Here is a 22,188-nt window from a genome sequence, read left to right as displayed (position 1 = left end):
AGAGAGCTGATGTCACATTTGTCACTATCAAATCTCTGTGCTTACCTTGCTTGCGCTTACGCTTATTGCTGTAAACTGGTCCAAGTAAGCAGAGAGCTTCTGCTTTAAAACTTTTCTCAGGGTAGTTCCAGCATCTGGTGTTATATCAAATCCTGCTATGTCTGACATCTGCTTCCAGTGACGTTCTCTCATGCCAGGGTTACAAAAGACAACCACTGTGGGAATATACTCCTAATTCAGAAGAAACATTTATAAGGTAAATATTGTCATTTACATTATTTCTTAATTTTTTAATCTTTTGTGTGCATTAAAATTCTGCTACAGCAGCTGAAGACAAGAAAATTTTTTCCAAAAAGTGCAGATGGCTGCACTTGGTTTTCCATTCAATTTCTAAATAATTATATCAACTACCGAAGAAGAAATATAAAAAAAACTATTAAGCATAATTTTTCAGTGATGCTAAATTTTGCTTCTATTAACATAACACAGTCCCATTTCAAAATTCCCAACTACATCCTTAAATGTTTTTCTGCATCCAAAAATGACTTTTCTCCTGTATGTGTGCTCTCGTTGCAATTCCAGAAACTATTAAATAAATTTTAAAATCCGATTTTATTAAAATGAACGAGACAGTACAATCCGGAAATGGGGATTCAGAACAGCCTCACTCTATCACTGACTCATCATCATCTACATGTACTAAGCCCTGAATTTAGCATTTGTCCCTCAGTATCAGATATTAATATCGCTCATGTTTTCTTACCTTAAATTCTTTAATCTGCTCCAGAACTGAAGAGCACATGGTAAGAGTTGGATTACCCATCAGACCCGTGTATCGCGCTGCCTTCTTCTTCTCCGTTGCCGCTTTCTTCTGCTTTTGTTGGAAGAGTCTAAACAGTTTGTACATCTCTCTATAAAATTCATCAACCTCAATCTCCATGCTTTCCCCATTCAGCTCCAAAAAGTTCCCATCCATCCATCTGAGAAAAAAATAAGGTTACAAAACAGAATAACAAATGTAGCCCACAAATAATTACCACTTTGTTTTGCAACACATGAATAGCTATTTAAATTAAAGCAAAGCTCTTCTTCCATATTATTGTTATTCTTTGGAAAATTCTAAAGCCCAGCTAAAAGTGGCTCAACCACATTCTTCTGTGTATTTGTGTAGTTCTCTTAAGTCAGACACATACTGAAACTGAGTAACTGCATGAATGGACAAATATTTAAGTTAAGCTCCAGAGAGAGATTGACATATGACATTTAAAAATACACTAGGTCTTGTATTTTCAAACACCCCACACTTTCAGCCATAGCACATTATAACTTCTAAAGAATGCATGAAATAATAAACAAACTCCCTTTTATACACAGAGTTCAGTTTTGTGGTAGGATGTAACCACCAAACAGCAACTTACTCATTTGAACCCACCATTTTGGACAGCTGCTAGGTTAAAACCAGTTTTGGTTACATGCAGCTGATGAGCTCTCTAGCTGAGCTCACATGGGTGATTCTTGGTGTGATTCTTGGGGCTGTCCTGTGCAATTCCAGGACTTGGACTTCATAATCTTTGTGGGTCCCTTCCAGATTAGGAAGTCTAATGATTCTATGATTCCATGATTACATTTTAAAAATAAAAACAAATCAACTTTTTTTTAGCTGAATTAAAAATAGCAAGTCTGATATATATATATTACCCTTTTACTTTGCTTACTAATAACATGTTGACAAGAAAACAAATCCATATTCTACATCTGACATGAATGACACCAGGATAAGCATTTTTCTCACTCTCCCTCTTAGAGCATTTAGCGGTGAATTACCTTCTTTCTGTTCGCTGCCATTTCAGTATAACATTAAAAAGTCTCTGGTATGGTTCTATGTCAGCTCTTAAGTTGTTGAGGAGAGGGAATTCACTTGGTTTCCATCCAAGCAGAATCTCTTCTTTATTAAGAGCAGCTACTGTTTCATCAGTGTCCTGTATTGCTTTCTGTAAAGTCCTCACGTCAGTCACATACTGAAATCAAATCATAGCATGTCTTGAGAAATAACCAAATTGTGCTCTGAACAGCTTATATCAAAATATAAGCTTTCACATTAAAGTTTTAGAAAACAAGATTTAAAAACTTCTCTGCTTATTGATGAGTACATAAACTGTGAAGAAACAAGATGAACATTATGAAAAATAAAATTGGTTCTTATTACTGAATTTTAGAGTATTTTCAAAATATGTGGTAATTTTAAAACTTACTGCTCCAGGAGGCAGGGACACCATTTTTTATGTACGTGGCATATCATATTGATAACTGGGATTTATTAGCTTAGGATTTCTGTTTTGTGCTTTGAAGTGCTTTGTTTTTTTAAAAAGCCAATATTTCTTACTATGCAATATCCTCCAATTAAAGCACAAGACATGCTCTGAAAATTAAAAAATACTGCTAGAAATTCATGAAACTTTGGAGCCAGTGGTCTGCTCTTCACTAGCATAACAATTAAGTTTTGAGGTTTGTAGGAAGAAAGTATCAAATTGACACAAGAAAGTATCAAACTGTGCTGTTTTTGCATTAACTGACTGGTGGTGAAGAGGGAAAATGAATAAATTATTTTTGTGGATGCACACACTCTTTCTGAACTTGTATTGTTGGTGCCTATCAGCTAATTCTAGCTTTGTAGCAAACGTTCCTCTAAATAAAATGCTAAATGCCAATGGTAAACAAAAATGGGAGGGGGACTGAGCTTGTACCTGTGGCAAGAGGATAATAAATGCTTTAGTTCACATTTGTTACACTGATTACTTTTAATTACAATTTTTTCCATGATCCCTGGGTATTAAACACATGAAACATTTATACCAATTTTATGTTATTAGTCAAACCTGCTGCATGCGATCCAGTTCTGAGTATTCTTCTAATTCTGACACAGATTTATAAACCTTGTCTAATTCACCATGCAGGATCTCACATTTCTGTTGCAATTCCTGTTCTCGTTCAGCTTTAGCCTGTTGGATCAGCTACAAAAGAATTTATTTTTTTCATGACAAAGGTGATTTTAAGTCCTTTCAATACTACCATCTAAACATTTAATGCAAACAGACAGAAAACTAACAGTACAGATAAATTACCATCCTTGCAACAGCTGATTTCTTTTCCTATGTTGCACTTCAGCATGTGCAACCTCTATATGCTAGCATGGAAGCCTCATCTCAATAATCATAGCAGCTAGGATTGCCTCAAAGGCCTCCTTCAGTAATCAGGAGACAGAAAATAAAGCATTGCAGAAACAAATAGATATTCTACATTTTGGGATTCAGTATTTTACTGCCAAAAAGGACATCTACAGTTGTTGAAAGTTGTACACAGCCATGTACCTGTGGCTGTAAAAGCCAGAAATTCTAGAACATCAGACCACCTTAAAGCACTGGGTCTGCACACTCAAGGCTTTGTTTTAGGGTAGCAAACAAAAAATCAACAAAGAGAGAGGAGATTTCCTAAGACAAGGACACCTACTACCATGCAAAATTTGTGAAGCAGACAAACAGAATTTCACCAAAGGAGGAGCCAGTCTTTTCATTCTGCACTAGAATAAGAACAGACTCATATCTGAAAGTATACAATGCAAATATACAGACCTATTAAAACTTGATGTGAAACTTTTCTTGTACTCAACCTCTAGCACAATGCAAGTCACTTACAGCCAGCTACAGCTCCCACTGCTGAGGGATTCTCACTAAGTAGTGATATTCACTCTGTGCTACCATTTTCATTAAAAGGAGTTAGAACAAGTATCATGGACTCTCTGTGTAGAAGTAGCAAATTAATTTTACTGATTTTTTGGGGGATTAAAAGAATAATTTGCTTGCATGGGGATAACATGCAAACCAAGTATTTTATAGACATAGCAGTCTCCCAAGCTGGGTATCTTTTCAGTCAGAGGCATAATTAATACCCTTGGACAAAAATTATTAAAGGAGAAATCCTTATTTGTAATATTTAAAAGATACTGATTTTTTAAAATGTTAATTATTAATTCTTTAAAAATTTCAGAAGAAGTTATCAAATCTATGCTAAATTACTACAGAGGCAAAAGAACAATAAAAGGCTTGATTTACTGTGTCATAGACAGAGACAAAGCATGCTAAGCAAGATGAATACAGGTGGTACAAGAAAAGTAATCTACAGTCACAGAGAAAATGAGATGCTGCATATTTTCTATTAACTATTGCTAGAAAACATGGTTCCCTCTGTTCTTTTTTTGACAGTACAAAATACCATTTTAACTAAATGACTTTCTCTTCAGACACTCAGTCTTATTAAGGGCCTGACAGTTACATTTTCAGTTACATTTCAACTACAGTGTAGTGAATTTTCATCTAACCTATATCTTACCTAGTACTGACCACAAGCATATTAGGATAATCAGATTTGCTGAAGCTCTTAAGTTACAGTGACAGTTTTAAAATTTAGCCACAAAAAGCCCACTTTTGTTACAAAAAACTGGAAATATGCATGTCTAAATTAGTAGGGTTCATGTTATATGTGTATGTACATTTAGCCTGCTGATGAAATAATAGCTCAAGTAAAGTGAGAAGTCTAACAAGCCAAAATATACCATAAACTAAGGAAATGCTCTTACAGTATCATGCTCTTTAAAAATGCGGTTAATCTTCTTTGGCCAAGATATAGCTGTTTTATTGAGTTCCATGTCCTCAGGAGTAAATGGATAAACATCTATCAAGTAACTCATTTGCCGACAGCTCTCCTACAAAGAGAGATTTCACAAAACTTTAGGTATGATAGATCTGTTAAGAATATAGGGCATGATAATATTATCTATAAAGAAAAAATAAAAATCTACATTTCATGAACTTTTCAGAATTCAGAGCTCCTTCAGCCAATTGAATATTAACATTCAAAATATATGTGTAACATTTTTCAAATCCCTGCCCTCATCATGAGCTTGTTTCTCTAAATATGACTCCTGTGTTCTGTAAATCTATATGCAGAACTTCTAATGTTATTAAGAATATACAAAATATAATTTCTGCAGATATAAACATATATATAGACCTATTACTATCAGAAAATCTGACACATATTCACACACACATTCACAAACTACTCCTAATGTAACATCACCTATATTCTGCTCAAAGAGTAAATTGTTTCTTGTGTGTTCAAAGTCTGTTGACTGTTTTTACACATAAAATGTTCTTTATACTGTCTATTACATTTGCACAAATAGATTTTTAAGCAGTCTTGAAGTAAGTCTCCAAGTACAAAAAATAAACGGACTGATTTATTAGAAGCTGCATTTCCTCACGGACTTGCAGAACACATGGGAATGGGAAGAGAAGCAAATGCATATGGCAAAGAATAAGCTGGACTTCCCACTTCTGTCTGAAGTAACACTGAGTTTACTCACACAGGCAGGAAAAAGTCTGCCCTCTGGAATTAATTATTTGTGTAGGTCAGCATGTCTAATAAAAGATCAAAAATTAAAGGATAGTCTTTTACCTTACTCCTTCGCACCAGGTCCTGAAAATCTTTGGTTTTGACTTCCTTCATATGTTCCATCATTTCTACCATATCTTCTGTTGACTCAGGAATTTTTAATGCACATTCCTTAATGGCTTCACATTCAGTGATTATCCTATAGGTTTTTACATAAAATATCAATATTTTAAGATGCTAGTTTGACTGGTTTCAAGCTCAGCTTTAATGCAATTAAAAATTCAAATTACTTCTTTAAGTATTTTCCCCTGACAAATTCCATTATTTATGAAACTAGAAGGGGAATGTGACCAAGTCAGTCTAGACAAATTCTGGTTTCTGACTTGCAGTAACTGCTTTGTTTGGATTTTGCTATATTCTTCTGAAATAAATGCTTTAGTAACCTGTTGTAACTAAAAGAACTTCAGCAAACTATCATTAGTGTACACACAAACACTTTCCTAGTAAATATTGTCTCACTTTGGTAAAGTGGAGTCACTATAAAACTTGGCCATCATTTTTCATTTTAACTAAAAAATGCAGTAAGAGTTTCCCCATGACTTAATCCATACCTGCAAATTAACCTCCTGTTTAACCAAACTGATATCCTGTAAGGTCACCCATATAGAAGATAAAGGGGAGGTGTTGGATATAATTTTTCTGAGTTTTAATAAGGCTTTTGATACTGTCCTTCACAGAATCCTTCTAGAAAAGTTGTCCAAGTGTGGGATGAGTGTGTTCATGGTGTGCTGGGTGAAAACTGGTGAAGCGCAGAGCTCAAAGTGTTGTAGCAAATGGCTGGCAACTGTTACCAGCAGTGTTCCTCAGGATTCACTTCTGGGCCAGTTCTGTTCAATGTTTTTATCACTGATTTTGATGAAAGAGTTGGATGCACCACCAGTAAGTTTGCTCATCATACAGCTGTGAGGTGCTGCTGGCTCCCTTGAAGGATGGGACACCTTGCAGAATTAAGCATTTGACTGTGATTAAGGGGATGGAAACCAATGAGCTGAAATGCCAGATTCTGCACCCAGGATGCACACCAGCACAAATACAAATGGGGAAGAATGGCTGAGAAAAGCCCTGCTGAGGTATCCATCAGGTAATAAGAGAGTGTCGCTTTCTCGGCTGTTTAGGTGACCTGGAAAGGCCCGGGGTGGCCTTGGACAGCCCGCGCTTCAAAGGACGAGAAGAGGCTTCAGATCTTTTCTCGGTCTCAGTGTTTATTAATTGTTTATCTAAAAGATTATCTCTTGGCCCAACAGAGGTCTGCTCAGCAGTCAGCCATGAGCACACTGCAAGCCCCCAGGGCGGTCACCTATCTTTATACTCAAAGTTACGTATACAATATTTATCAATTTTCCCCAATGCCTTTAACCCTTATTAACCAGTGCACTTTTAGTAATAACCAATCCCAAAGTGCCAACATCACCACAGAAGATGGAGGCCAAGAAGAAGAAGAAGAAGAACAGGACACGCCCCAATTCCTCCATCTTACTTCTTTAGACCCCCCTGTACAGAAATCCTAAACCCTGTGTCTTACACTCTAATTAACTTATCCCTTCACCATTCACCCAGTGAAATCCTCCCATCCTCATACAGGTGTCGTCTCCTGTGTAGGATCAAAGTCCAGCCACCAGACACTTCTGGCAACATTCCAGGACTCCCGAGCCCCCCAAGGGTGGTCTCAGTCACTCTACACATCAGTCCTGAGGTGCTGAGATCCCACAAGAGAGTCTAACTTTGACAGTGCAGTTAATACTGTAATTCACACATAAATCCAGAACAGTAATAAAGTTCTTGGATCTTTTATCTTAGATCTTTGTTGTTTTAGCTCCTCCATTACCCAAGTCCATACTAATACGTTCTCCTACCTTTTTTTGAGACTAACACAGCAGAAGAAATACAACAGCCCGTGCAAACTGAATAAGATCACTAGTTAGCCAAGAACCTTCAGCAAACAAAGTATGGTATATTTGCATTTCTACTACATGTTTCTGTTTATACATTTAACACATAGAGCATTCACAAGCAGAAAAATTCTACTTACCTTTCATTTTCCTCTCTGTAATCTGCAAATATTTTGTCCATTAGCATTTTTGCGAAGTTATTTGCACAATTAGCCAAACCTTGCTTTAAATCCTCACAATTCAAACAGACCATAGGGAAATAAATCACCTCTGGCAAACTCATGATTTCCTTCTTGAGGGTGAAAAATTCATCTATGAACTTCAGAAAAACATCAGACTTTACACTTCAGAGCTGTTGTTTAAATACTTGGCTACATGAGTAAGTATTAGATACCAAAGAAAAGAAGTAATGCTTTCTTCTATTTACCATAAATTTTTAGGGAAAAAATAAGCTACATTGTAGGTAGTCCATATATTTTTAGCTAAAGGCTAAGAACCTGTTACTCTCTTCTACCTTCTCATTATTGCTGTATTTATAGTAAAAATTATAAATAAAGTGTAGAATTAAAACTTACAGAAGTGTATTCATCAAAACTGGGTTGCTCTGCCATAAATGTGTTTATCCGTTCCTCTGCAGTTCCATCTACAAGCCAGCCATAATTTTCAACTACAATTCAATTACAACATATTTATATTACTAAAATGCATATGCCATACAGCAAGCTACTTATTACAAAGAAGTGACACAGCTATTTACACACTCTTCTATCACTTACCATAGCCTTTAAAATGTTGCTTTGGGCCTTCTAAGTTGTCTCTGATAGATTCTCCCAGAGTGGATTTGGCCCATTGGACGATGTGAGCAGGAAGCTCAGCATCCACAGTTTCACTGCCACCCATTAGCCAAGCATCTACCTTTTGGAAGTTCTAAGAGCAGTGCAAGAGCTGATTATTTAAATTTTAAAAAGCAGCACAAGGATATATATACTTCAAAAGTAAGTTGCAATCTGCAGGAAGACACGATCCCAAAAGTATGACACCCTAACCATGACCAAGTTCACATGCTTTATACACATGTAGAATGACTTTTGCTGAAGCAGAGTTGAATATGAAACATGTAAAGGAAAACAAAAAATTATCCAACCTTGCATTAAATGAAATTATTTAATATATGCAAATACAGAAAACCAACCCCAAAACACTTCTCTGAAAGTACCACCACATGTGACTAGTGACACATACTCAGTTTATACCTAATGCCCCCAGAAAGGCTCTCTTCCCTGGAACCACAGACAGGTTCCCAAGACATCAATCCTTTGATGTTGCATATAATAGTTTTTAGGGATTTGAGTATTTTCTTTTTCTTAGAAAGAAAAGCAGTATCAACTCTAATCTTCCTTGTGTTTCCCTGGAGATCTTAACTTTAATAAAAAATTATTGTAAATCGGCACACATATAATAAAGATGTTATTGTAACTGCAGACCCAAAGAGCAGACTAAAACAATCAATAGCAGGTGCACCAAGTTTTTATAAACAAGGAATTACAAAATTACTTCAGAGCCTGGAGTGCCACTGGGCATCAAGATTCATTATGTGACCTGTAGAATCACTGTGGAAAATAAATGAAAGTTGCATTCTGATCCCATTGCCAGGGTAGTCAGACTCCTAAATCACAAGTATTTTCACATACTGAACATCTTAACAATTACATAACTAAATAAAAACAAAAGCACACCTGGAGAGTCTGTCCTATACATTCTACTACAAACAGAATTGCTTCTTCTAACTCTTGTAAGCTTGGATAAAACTCCATTCTATTTTCTTCAAGAGTCAAGTCCACTTTAAATATAGGCAGACGTCTTCTGTCTTCAAGATCAAAAAGTTTCACAAAAACTTCAGTTGTTCTTTGCAGTAATTCTTTCAGCTAGGTAATAATGAAGATCACCTATTAGTTGACATATAAAGGGCTCAACCCATTTTCCACTCATCCATTAAGCCAGGATTTCCACTCATTTTAGCACTTCTGGCCTGATTTATTGACTGAAGCAGTGTGAATTTTTCTAATAATTCTAAGTAGAAATCAGTTCTATTATTTTTTCTAATAATTCTAATTAGAAATCAGTTCTAATTTTTCTAGTGGTTATTAGTCCCAACCCTTAAATGATAAAAGCTAATGAACAAGTGAGCATTTCAGTAAAGTCCATGCATCTATTTCTGCTGCAAAAGTAAGTATATTATTAATACATGCATGTAGAAACAGAATATCTTGAAAGCATTTTCCTTTGATTAGACTATTGTTCCATTATTTTTCTACAAAGTAAGTAATGTTTATCATGGGAGGAAAGACATTTACCTGATTAGACATAAGCACAGCCACACAGTTATAAAAAGAGTCAAGGTGATCCAACTTTACACCATTGAGGGATTCTGGCTGACTGAAGAGACCGAGAACCCTTTGGTACCACGTAGTCGTTATCTTGTCTTCTGCTTTAGAACAGCTTAGGGATGCATCAGTCTTTAAAGATCTACAGTCAATTGGTCCTCTCAATCTAGAAAAGAAAGTTACAGCCAACTTTATAAACAAAATTTAAACAAACCAAACATGGAGTAAGGTACCAATACAGACTTTTGTATTACAAACCTAGTTTTTCTCTAGCAGGAAGCACAGTGGGAATTTACACATTGCTTCAGTAGACTAAAAGTAAAGAAAAGGCCTGCCTCAAACTCCAGGATTTGCAGAACAATTACCAGAAAAAATAATGAGGAAAAATACTTTGAAAATTATCTTTTTGAAAACTATGAAAATTTAAAGTTCCAAGATCAAACAGAAAATTCAACTTCTGAAAACCAGCAAGAAGTCTGATCTTCAAGGTTAGCATAGAATTTTCTATGATGATAATACTACTAGAAACTGATTTTTCAAATACTACTTCAACAGATTTCTATGGAAATTAAGCATTAAGAATAAGTGAACAATGGGGAGAACTTTACAAAATTAAAGGCAAAATACAAATCAAAAGGTCTGATATTACCAACAACTTGAATAACAATAAAATACATAACAGAGAGAAAAAAAGTCACGTCATAACACAGAGTAACTTAATCACAGTACATTAAAATGGTGCATCAAAGCAATGTTCTAAGATAAATAACAGAACTGAACAAGCTCATCTTTGCCAGCTTCAAAAACCTATGTGGGTCAATATTTCAGCAGAACACACTTTACCTGCAACTAGAGAAATCCACTACAAGAAAGTTAAAGAATGCTGTATAACCAAAATCCAGTAGTGCTTGCATTGTGGGGTGAAGAATTCGTAAGGTGGAATTTATTTGGTTTTTCGCTTTGATGTAACTGTTATGCCACGTACTAGAAAAATCCAGGCCTCTAAAAGAGAAAAAGCATTAAAAAGTAACCAAAACAAATAAACAAACAAAAATTAAGAGCTCAAGCATTACTTGAATAAAGTACTGATTCATAAAAGATAGTATTCAAAAGATTATTCTCTAGCATGAATAGTTAATTAATGCCACACACATGTCCTCACTACCATGCAGTGGAAGTCATACAGATACTCTGGCTGATAAAACATGCTCTGTCCTCCATGGTATTTTCAGATGTTGCTCTATGTAACTCTAACAGTAATAAAACACTGTCAGTGCTAAAACTTTGTAGAGCATTCAGATAAGAGATGTTCAAATGCAAGATCCTCTGCAGAGATTTAAAAATGTCCCAGTAAGGGACTACAGAATTAATCTTGCACCATAACTCAGTCCACACAGCTCAACAAGAATGTCCCTCATGTAACTCAGCATCTTTTGCCAGGGAGTTATTTGCTAACTTAATCCACTCACAGAGGTAATGAAGGCAAAGGTGCCTCCTCTTCCAACTTATCAAGTCCTTTTATGTCTGGTTTAACAAGAGCTCTTCTCACTAAAAAAAAAATACATGAACATTAGATGAAAATTAGGCCATATTCAAGAGTCACTGTACTTCCTTGAACCAAGCACATAGTAGGAGGAAAAAGCAATTGTGTCACCCTAGTCTGCAAAACATGCTCTCTCAAAGGTAACTGAAAATCAACAGCTTCTGCTGAATTTTTATACAGATTTGGGTGCCTCAACTCCAATTCTAGCTCTTGCTCCTGAAGGTTTTCAGATAGGTGTGTGCTTAAATAATTGAATACTTCTGCAGGTTTTTTGCTGAGGGGATGGTCAGTGAGAGCAACAGGCTCCTCAGGGAGCTGCTCATGGCACAGAGGGCAAGGAGCACCTGGACAGTGCTCGCAGTTGTATGGTTGAGTTTTAGAGAGCCCTGCAAGGAGCTGGACTCTAATCCTTACGGACCCCTTCCAACTTGATATATTCTATAATTGCAAAAATTTATGGCAACTTTGTTACATAATTACAGTGAGGTACTATAATTATGCCACTGATGACATTACAAAGAAGTTAGTCCAATGTTAAATTGTTTATTTTTTAATCTACATTTTTAAGAAGATCAGCCGTTTACTAAAACATCAACAAAACTGAGCCCAATTTCAGATTCCAGCTACTACAAATGTAAATAAATTAATACATGATTTCAAGGGAAAACACTTTCAAAACTCCAGTTCATGACTCTTTTTACAAGGTTTTAAAATTAAAGTGACCTGTATGAGTAATATCTGAAAACAGAAATTATCTTTGCAGATTTTTATTGTGAGCTTGCTCCTGCAACAAAAGCACCATCAGGAAACTCATGAATGCATTTGTGAATAAAAAGCTTAAAAAAGCTGCTGTTCCTGAAGAGGTAGAAAGAATGACTAGTGCAGTAAAAGTTTCTCTTTTCTTTAACAGGAAATAGCAATACATTCTTGCTTCAAATTCACTCAATGGGTTTTCACATAATGAAATAACTTCATCAGCAATCAACCTTTTTGACATGAGCTCTGCAGCTGTCTTTGCTTGAACTGTAATTTCAGCTGGTTAACTTTTTAGTGTTTCAAATAAAATAAGCATGTTTTGCCTTAAATATTATGGCCAACACACATTTGATAAGCAGGAAAAGCTAAATCAGTAGTTGATTACAAACACCCTGCCTGGCTGAAAGAACAAACCAGAAAAGTTATTTTAAGCATGAGAATATGGAGTGTATAATATATATACTAACATTAATATAGGTGCTCAACAATCTGTGGTACTTACACAGACATCTTTGCATGCTTTTTTCATAATCCCTTACTACCTCCTTTAAAAGGTCTTCAGTGAGCAGCTCTCTTTCTTTGCCCTTCATAAGTGACTGTGGCACCATGGCAAGCATGGACCTCAGCCACTGCTGCTGGATGGGAACCATTGGATTACTCTGCACACAATTCTTCAAAAAGAAGTATTCTGCCTGCAAGGACAAGATATTCAGAGGCCTAATAATTACCTATATATGTATTTTTGGGTTAGGCTTGGCAAAAGTCTCTTTTTATTCATAATTTCTTCATTTCAAAATTTCTTAATTTCCTTAAAGGTAGGGTATTTAATCTAATCTTTTCAGTATTCACTGACTAATACCCTAAAAACTGCTTTGTGGTTGGTAGCATGGTCTCTCTGTCTTAATGTTTAAATATAAAATATTGTACTTGTCAGGATGGCATTTTCCTTGGTCCCCTGCTGAAGTTTGTGACTAACAATACGATAGTTCAAGGTTAAGGTTATTGTTCTTTAGACAAACATTTATCTGGCAAAAATTGTGGAAAACATCCTCCATAAGAGGAATGGGTCTTAGCCAAAGAAATAGGTATTTCTGCTTTTGACTGACAGCTTTTGTATAAAATCTCTACAGAATGAGTTTGCCTAACAACAGCTAGACTAAACTGGCGTTACCTTAGGCTACTTAATATAAATATTTCAATACTAATTTGAGCTCCAACTGGCTCTCAGAGATGAAGTCTTACTTTAAAAGCCATACACAAATTTGAAGTTTAGTGCATGTTCTTCAAATTAAGGGAACGATGTCAAAAACTCCTTTTTGTACAGGCTAAGGTATAATCTATGACCTCAACTGAAAAAAATCCTGAAGCCTGTTAGGTTTTTTTTCCTAAATAATGACCTTTAACTAAGGTTAAATTATTATTGATAGATCCTCTTTCTAAAACACAAAAATACTTTCCCTCTACAGGACCACAAGACAAGATTCCTATTTTGCTCCTATCCAATCTTCCCTCACCAAGATTACTTCTTCTTGTTTAATAACAATAATTCTGCATAGCATACTCAACTTCTCTTAATAGGGGGCATTCACTCTTCTATGCCAAAAAAAGCAAATGAAAGAATTTAACCCACCCTTAGTTGGCTTTCATTGTCCATCTGTATAAAAAGAAATGGAAAATTGTTATATATGAAAAACATACCAACAAAAATACTGGAAATATAAAATTTAGCAAATATTATTCTTAAACAAAGACTTTATTCTACAGGTATACAGGCATACATTTCAATTGGATTACCTGAGGATATAAATACATTTGTGAATTACTGAGGAGCAAAACAAGTATCTTGAAGTAAATTCTAAGAAGGAAAATAAATGTCCCAATAACAAAGAACTAAATAGAAAATACTTAATAAAGAAATACTTTCTCACAGTAGAAGGCAGTTTTGTGATAGGAGGTGCAGCATCTCTCTCCTCTCTTTCATCCATGTCAATGTAATAGACTTCAAGAGCTCGATCAATTCTAAAGTAAACCACAGCATCAGAAGTGCAGAAAAACCACAAATAATGCAACGAAAATAATGCTAGCACTTTAATCAATGCAACCTATTTTTTCATGTTTATCACTAAATCTCACCCTAATTATATGAAACAAACACTGTTATTTGTCAAATATCAAATGTGTAATGTCTCTTTCACTTGAATTTCAACATGTCGTGAATTACATGAAACTCACAGTATCTGATGAATGGTCTTTTGCTCCTCCTTGCCTCTGTGGTATGCCAACAGTTTCTTCTGTGATGGTGTCTCTTCAGATACGACGGGTGGAGGTAAAGCAGGGGGGCGAAACAAAGTTCTCAAAGTCCGTTTACTGGAAGTTGCCTCATCTGAGTGCTCCATCTAAAACCATAAGAAAATCAAAATTCTATAAACCAATTGAGTCCAGAAAGGAGTTTAACACATGCATCTATTAAGTTGAATGTATGTAAGGCATAAAATGATCACCTCAGGGATCTCCACAGTTTAGGTATGAGTTGTTTCAAAAAAGAGAACAGTAGTTTATATGGTAAAATGGCAAAGTTCAAGGGAAAGTGTGTACATACAGAGCCTGTCATAAGAAGGAAAAAAGAGAGAGGAAGAAAGAAAGAAAAAAAACTCCAACAAATCTCAACTAAAAGATCACTCTTCTATGGCGGCTTAATCGCCTGAGCGGGGCTATTCCAAAGACTGATGGTCGGGTTCCCCTGGAAACACGATGCACAAACTCACCACTGCTTTTCAACAGTTTCCCACAGGGGAGCAGAAAGAAAAAACTACCTCCTAAATCAGTGGTATATCCTAAAACCGCACCAAAGCGGGGATGGTGGATGCACCAAAGGACACAAAGGACTCAACCACGGCCGGCCGGGACACGGCCTTTTCCCGGCTCCCTCAGCCCCGCCGCCCTCACCTCTCCCGGCGCCGCCGCCGCCCCGCTCGGCACAACAGCGCGGTTACCGCGGAGCCGAGGGCGGGGCCCGGCCCGTGAGGAGTGCTCGGGGCTCTCCCTGGCCGATATCAGTGCCTGTCGTGATGACAGGAAAAAAAAAAGAAAAAGAAAAACTTGGAAAAACCTTACCTTGACCGTCCCTGTCTTCCACAGGGTTGAGACAATCCGAGTGACTCAGAAAGTCCCTCTGCTCCAGGCTCTGCCTGCACCAAGCAGATCATAGCAAAAAGGCTTGAGAAATTAGAAATATAATGCCCTAATACATCAGGTGGCTGTTGCTAAGCTTTTCCTTTTTGTGCAACTATAAATGGAAATTTTAATGAACTCTACAGATTTGCTACCCACCTGCCCACACTTGGCAAAAGAGGCTTTAAGATCCTAATTTTGTGTCTGTGTAGGCAGAGCTCCGCACGCAGTCTGAGGGAGCAGCGGGGGGCGGGGGGGCGAATTTTGTATCTATTTTCCAAAGTCCTGGACACCTTCCTGGCGTGGCTCTCACTGCCAGGGACTATTCAGCGTAGGTATCAACCCAGACATGAAATGTTTCCTCACGAACAGAACACAAACCCAAACTCTTGACGTTAAAGGATTTATCCACAGGCAATTAGCATCGGGGCGTTATGAGGGAGACCCGCCCACGCCTCGAACGTCTGCTGGCCAGGAAGCTGCGCCGAGCAAAGGGGGTTTTGCTGCTGAAGGAGCAGAACCCGCTGGTACTCCGGTCGGCCAGACTCACGCCGTGCCGGCGGGTTAACGGCGGGGCACGGGCTGCGGGCACGGGCTGCGGGCACGGGAGCGACAGCACGGCCCGAAGCGGGGCACGGGGCAGCGGCAGGGGGCGCTGCCTCACGGCCGACGGCGCGAGCCCGCCCTCTTCCCGCCTCCCGCGCGGCCCCGCCCCTTGTCCCGCGCGCTGACGGCAGCCCCGCCCGTTGCCCCGCCCCCGTCGCGCGCGGTGACGGCTGCGACAGCCTCGCCTCGCCCCGCCCCGCTCGGCGGTTCCGGCCGCGCCCCGCGGAAGCCGCAGCGGCGCCGGGTCCATGTGGCGTCGGCTCTGCTCCGCCCTCCGGAGCCTCCGCGGCTCCCCCGCCGCACCCCCGCACGGCGGTGGCGGCCGCCCGCCCGCCGCCATGGAGCGCGCCGTGGTGCGCTGCGTCCCGTCCGAGCCTAAGCTGAGCCTGCGGTTCGTGCTGCCCGACGGCAGTGCTCGGCACATGCAGCGCGACCAGGAGGAGCCGCTGGGGCGGGCGCTGGCGCGCATCGCCACCAACGCCGCTAAGGGCCAAGGCAAGGCGGGCAAGAAGAGCAAGAAGGCGCGGGCGGAGGGCGGCGCGGAGGGCGAGGCGGCGGTGCCGGCGGTGCCGGCCGTGCGGCTGTTCTCCCGCGACGGCGCCGCGGTGGCGGAGGAGGTGCCGAACGCGGCTGCCTGGCAGGACGGCGCCGTGCTCCACATCGGGGACGCGCGGTACCGCGTGGAGCGCAACCCGCCCGCGCTCACCGAGCTCCGCCTGCCGCGCTCGCTCCTCGCCGGCTTCCCCGTGTGCCCCAAGGTGAGCGCCGAGTTCGCCGCCCCGCAGCACTGCCTGTTTCGCTGGTTCCGCGAGCAGCGCCCCGCGGACGGCGGGGAGGCGGCTGGGGAGGCCTGGGTGGAGACGGCGGCGGCCGAGCGCGTGTTCACGCCGTCCAACGCGCTGGTGGGGCTGCGGCTGAAGCTGCGCTGCACGCCCGGGGACGGGGAGCAGCGCTACGGCCCGGCCCTCGAGGTGGAAAGCAGCGGCCCCGTAGAGGCCGGGCCCGGCGCCTGCACCTTTGACGCCCGGCACCTCTACACCAAGAAGGTTTGCGGCCACGGCTCCGTCCGCGCCGTCTCCTACAACATCCTGGCCGACACGTACGCGCAAACGGAGTTCTCCCGCACCGTGCTCTACCCCTACTGCGCTCCCTACGCCCTGGAGATCGACTACCGCCAGAACCTGCTCAAGAAGGAGCTGGCGGGCTACAGCGCCGATCTCATCTGCTTGCAAGAGGTGGATAAATCTGTCTTCGTGGACAGCTTGGCCCCGGCGCTGGATGCTTTTGGACTGGAGGGGCTGTTCAAGATTAAGGAGAAGCAGCACGAGGGCCTCGCCACTTTCTATCGCAGGGACAAGTTCAGCCTCCTCAGCCAGCACGACATCGCTTTCAGCGAAGCCCTGCTCTCAGAGCCGCTGCACAAGGAGCTGTGTGAGCAGCTGGCCAAGTACCCCCTGGTGCAGGAGAAGGTGCTGCAGAGGTCCTCTGTGCTGCAGGTACCAGCTTGGACACGCCGCCTTCTCTTTTCCTTCTTTTTTCCTCCTTTCTTCTCCTCCCACTGTCTCCAGGTGCAGCAGGACCAGCGTTCTTGAGCCTCAGGCAGTAGAATGGAGATGAGGGATTAAGAGTTTGAAACATGGAACTTTGTTCTCTGTTAGCTGGGGTAATGAATAGAGGAGAAGATCAGCTTAGGAACAAAAATAAAACATTGAGATCTTACTGAACTGCATATATGGAATTACCCAAATTTGGTAAAAAAAGGCAATATTATTTTGCTTTAAAATGAAGACAGCTGTTGAGATTCTGGGCCAGGTAGTGATTCCTGGCTGGTGGTATTGGCAGCCAGTGTTTCATTACTTACTCTTATATGTCAGAATGTACTTTATAAAACTTAGGTCTTATAAATCAATTTTAAGTTAGTTGAGTATGCTTTATAATGCCTCTTTAGCAAGTGACAGGAGGGAGACAAATAAGGTTGGACAGGTGTGTGAGCTTCCTGATGCCAGAGGCTCTGCCCACAGAGCAGTGTGCAAGTACAAGTGTGTAAGATAAAAGGCTGTGTCAGGAACTGCAGAAACACCAGTAAAAGTTTCCTGCTCATGGACTGAGTAGGACTAATGGGATTTCTTTGATAACTGAAATCACCTCCAAATTTTATTCAGTTTAACAATTATGGAATGCTACATTTGATTGCTGAAAATGGAGATTTAGCTCCAGTTCTGTTGCAGAGAGTGAATACAAATGTATTCAGAATAATACAGCCTAAACTATATCTTATGGAAAACTATGGCCAAAATGGACACAGTCAAAAGAATGTTTGTTAAATGATGTAGTGGTAATATTTTGGCTGATACCCAGACCTTACATAGAAGACTATTGAACAGTACAGCTCCTCAATTGAGTTTATTGGTTATAAGCATCAGATTCTTTGAACTGGATTGCCACAGAGGCATAAGCTGACATTTTAAAATATATAACCTCTCTATTTAAGACTTAACAAACACTGTTTTCTCTCTTAAAGGTTTCAGTTCTTCAGTCTACAACTGATCCTTCCAGGAAACTTTGTGTAGCAAATACCCACCTATACTGGCACCCCAAAGGTAATTTTGGCACATTCCTGCATGTAGGATAACTGGGTTTGGAAAGGTTTTTGCTCTACCTTGGGAGAATAGATTTCCCACCATTCTTTTGCAGCTATAGCCTTTTCTTCTGGAACTGAGGGTTTCCTGCCTCACTTCTTATCTAGATGGAATCATGCCAGACTCCTAGGTCTGTTTATATATTTATTTTTTTAGTGTGCCTAGGAGTCAGTAGAATCCAGCTGAAAGCAAGGCAAGTCACAGTACACACAATTCACCCAAAAAGCAGCCCATAAAATAGAGAGAACTTTGTGTGTGCTTATGGTTTCCCAGACCTGTTGAACATGGAGCTCTCCCAGAGTACTGCCAGGAGGGGCAACCAGATTGGGCTCCAGAAGCTGTTAGGGGAGATTCTTCTGCTCAGTTAGTTTTCTTTTGGTTCTGTACCTTTTTGGGAATATTAATAGGATGGTTGCCATGAAATGGAAAATTTCTCTATATGGGTGTTAAAACTTCAGAGATCATGCATGGGTGAGTTTAAGTTGAAATTATTACTCAAAAACTTTCATAGTCACAAACTTTAAAGGCTTCTTAATTCATGAAAACTATTCTAAAATTCAGGATTGCTGTTTCAGAGCTATATTTGCTTAAATGAGCAACCCAGTGAGCACCTCCAGTACTGTTCTGCATTATTTGAAATAATACTGTTTTATGTCCTAAGGTGGGAACATCCGTCTGATCCAGGTTGCTGTGGCCATGTCTCACATCCAGCACGTAGCCTGTGACTTGTACCCCAGGATCCCAGTCATATTCTGTGGAGATTTTAATAGCACACCCTCCTCAGGAGCCTACAGTTTTATCAGCAGTGGTGGCATTGCTGAAGATCATGAAGACTGGGTCTCAAATGGGGAGGAAGAAAGGTGCAGTATGTCTCTAAGCCATCCTTTCAAACTGCTAAGTGCTTGTGGAGAACCTGCTTACACAAACTATGTTGGTGGCTTTCATGGATGTCTGGACTACATTTTCATTGACAGAAACGCTCTAGAGGTGGAACAAGTTATTCCATTGCCAAGTCATGAAGAAATAACAACCCACCAGGCTTTGCCAAGTGTTTCACATCCTTCTGATCATATAGCACTAATATGTGACTTGAAGTGGAAATAGAGTAGCTCTGGCATGGTGCTTTTGGGGGTTTTTAAACAAGAAATTTAATTTAATGTACTGCTGGGCAACTGAGGTTAGACCCTGACTTGTATGCTACTAAAAGGAAGGCCAAAATGATTAATTAAGAGTTGATTTGTTTAATGGCTCTACTGAGTATTGTCACACTATTCAGAATATTGGCATGACAATTTCCCCCTTTTTTACATGCTAATGGGAAAAATACATTGAAGACAGGGTTTTGAAAATTTGATTATCATATACCTTTTTAATGGTGTTTTTAAAGAATTAAAAATTATTTTGTTTAAAAAAAAGGAATTTAATGTGATTTGTAAGACAGTCTACAAATTGAACCCTGTTTAATTCAGAAATAAACACAGAACCGAAATTTATATGGATTTAGTTGACTCCACTTTGATTAATATAATGGTAATTTAAGTTCATAAATTGTCTTTTTCACTTACCATTACTATGGCACAACTTCTAGTAAGTTGCATGAACAATGTACTTGTACCTACCAACTTCTGAAATGATGTTCTTAATTATCAGTGAGTAGACCTTGTCAAAAATCAACCATGTTAAATTCAAGGCTATAATTGATTTGGAAGCAATTTGTCTGCCCACATAACATGGGTAATGAGGATAATGTTAACACCTTGTGAAATTGGACTACATGAAGAAACAGCATCTACTTTGAACATATGCTCCTTCTGGTTTGAGTCATCAGCAATAAAGGATACTGGAGTTTAGGACAAGCAGCTTTGGATGGGAGGGAGATTTTTATCACTATCATCTGTTTTCAGGTGGGGAGAGATACAGAACAATGTGCATTACTTATCTGTGCCTAAATCTTTACAAAGTAACACAAGTGACTTGCAAACCTTTATCACAATGGTTATATTTTGTTTTTCTCTTGCATACAAAGACAACCTGAATTTGTAGTGTTTTTACATGCATTTTTTCTTTCAAGGAATAGCCTAACTAGTTTGCCCTGTTTTGTCAGATGCAGGGAAGTGTATTTTATCCATACCTTCACAGAATGTGATCCATACCCTAGTGGGTTCAGTCATTTAACAAGCTTCTTGCCCTGCATCATTGACCCATAGAAAACAAAAAGCATTTGGAAACCATTCACTTCCTCTTTCACCTAAATAAAACTCCCTTTATCAATTGTCGGTCACTGTTGTCAGTTTGGGTTTTTTCCTAGTTACTGGTGTCTTCCATGGCAAAACAAGTCTGCCTGGGTTGATAAAAGGTGTGCACTATCTCTTGCACACCTGCTCTTGCACACCTTGCCCTACATTCTGGTGCTCTGTAGCTGGGATTCACTCAGCTGTTTAAACACTACTCAAACCAGGAAGTCACTTTCAGGTGAGATATTTCTGAGGATTGCTGGTGCTGTGTCTTGCCATAGTAATTGCTATGCTGTGAAGGGTGATGGAAGTGAGATTGTATAACTTATATGGGCCAACTGAGCTCCCCCTGTAACTCAACAGAATATTCTTGTCCTTACCAATCCATTACAACTGGGTTACTTTGTTTTTTCCTAACCAAAACAATAAAACTTGTAACTTGTCCCTGGAACCAGAAGATGGAGCTGCTCAGAGGACAGACTTGCCCGGTGCTCTGCCTCCCTTCCCAGAAACAGCAGCTCCCTCCTGCTTGCTCTGCTGGCACTTGGGCTGCTGCCTCTGCCTCCCCGCAGACCAGGGAGAGGGAGTGCAAAGGGAAGCTGCAATCTGCAGGAAGCAAGTGGTGAGGGCAAACACAGCACTGGAACAGGCCCTTGCACATGGCAGATAATCCTTTACTATGTTTAGGAGATATTCAGTCCTGTGAGCTGATGCTGGGGAATCTCCAGACCCAGTATCCTCCAGTTAGGAAACTGCAGCAGCAGGGGCTGACTGCCAATAGCAGCAATCTTGTTAGGAACCTGCCACATGTCAAGAATGGGAATGCAGCACCAGGGAAAGGCACAGTGCAAAAAACCTGAGTTTTTTTGGGGAAAAAAACCCCTTAGGTATACCTTTGGCCCAGAGCCCCCAAGCTGTATTTACATCTGTATAAGGTAACAGATGGTGCTTCCTACTGCACTTATGTTGATTTTTAACTCCCATTTTGGCACTCCCTACACCACTGGACCTTGCCCAGCAATTAATTCTTCCATCCAGAACCCACATTTGTACAAGTCCCATCCAACTTGTCTGCATTTTATTTCATAAACTTAAACTCACCTGTACTTGTTCCTCATCCAGCAATTGGAAAGTTCCATGCCCTTCACAACAAAAAACTGGGTACAATTTTGTTTGCATCTCTGTAAATGTGGATGGGATTTTTTGTTTTTGTTATTCTACTTTCCCAGACCTCCTGTTAAGGAAAAAGGAAAATCTATTTGCCTTCTACTTGAATTTCCCATCTCTGATTCCTTAAAGAGAGACAGTGCTGCCTCCTGCCCGGCTGTTGTCTCAGGAGGGAGAAGTTTCTTCCACAGTAGCTCCTGCTGTGGACAAACTCATCACTCACAAGAATATTACAGAACTAAGGGCACTCAAAACACTGACCTCCTGAAGGGAGCACACTTGGCTCAT

At 40.1% G+C, this 22,188-nt stretch overlaps 2 protein-coding genes across 2 annotated transcripts in view; one reads left to right on the top strand and one right to left on the bottom strand.

Moving 5' to 3' along the window:
• Positions 1–14,555, bottom strand: part of DNAH12 (dynein axonemal heavy chain 12) — a 58,298-nt gene extending 43,743 nt beyond the window's left edge. Inside the window, exons 1-17 of the mRNA XM_059479996.1 lie at positions 14,316–14,555; positions 14,012–14,102; positions 13,714–13,737; positions 12,586–12,775; positions 11,254–11,332; positions 10,628–10,786; positions 9,755–9,950; positions 9,137–9,325; positions 8,177–8,327; positions 7,976–8,067; positions 7,541–7,719; positions 5,515–5,650; positions 4,634–4,759; positions 2,877–3,011; positions 1,825–2,018; positions 764–980; positions 46–231 (exon numbers count right to left, since the gene is read on the bottom strand). Of these exons, the coding sequence (XP_059335979.1) occupies positions 46–231; positions 764–980; positions 1,825–2,018; positions 2,877–3,011; positions 4,634–4,759; positions 5,515–5,650; positions 7,541–7,719; positions 7,976–8,067; positions 8,177–8,327; positions 9,137–9,325; positions 9,755–9,950; positions 10,628–10,786; positions 11,254–11,332; positions 12,586–12,775; positions 13,714–13,737; positions 14,012–14,102; positions 14,316–14,479 (2,508 nt within the window). The 5' untranslated portion in view covers positions 14,480–14,555. The remainder of the gene's footprint in view (positions 1–45; positions 232–763; positions 981–1,824; positions 2,019–2,876; positions 3,012–4,633; positions 4,760–5,514; positions 5,651–7,540; positions 7,720–7,975; positions 8,068–8,176; positions 8,328–9,136; positions 9,326–9,754; positions 9,951–10,627; positions 10,787–11,253; positions 11,333–12,585; positions 12,776–13,713; positions 13,738–14,011; positions 14,103–14,315) is intronic.
• A 1,553-nt stretch (positions 14,556–16,108) lies between these two features.
• PDE12 (phosphodiesterase 12) lies at positions 16,109–20,780 on the top strand. Its single transcript, XM_059480367.1, has 3 exons — positions 16,109–17,356; positions 18,382–18,460; positions 19,161–20,780. The coding sequence occupies exons 1-3, from the start codon at positions 16,109–16,111 to the stop codon at positions 19,601–19,603; spliced, it is 1,770 nt and encodes a 589-aa protein (XP_059336350.1). The 3' UTR covers positions 19,604–20,780.
• Positions 20,781–22,188: the final 1,408 nt, after the last annotated feature.

Source organism: Ammospiza nelsoni, chromosome 11 (assembly GCF_027579445.1).
Source record: "Ammospiza nelsoni isolate bAmmNel1 chromosome 11, bAmmNel1.pri, whole genome shotgun sequence".
NCBI lineage: Eukaryota > Metazoa > Chordata > Aves > Passeriformes > Passerellidae > Ammospiza > Ammospiza nelsoni.
Note: the sequence above shows the minus strand (reverse complement) of the source record. Positions and strands in the feature narration are given on the sequence as shown.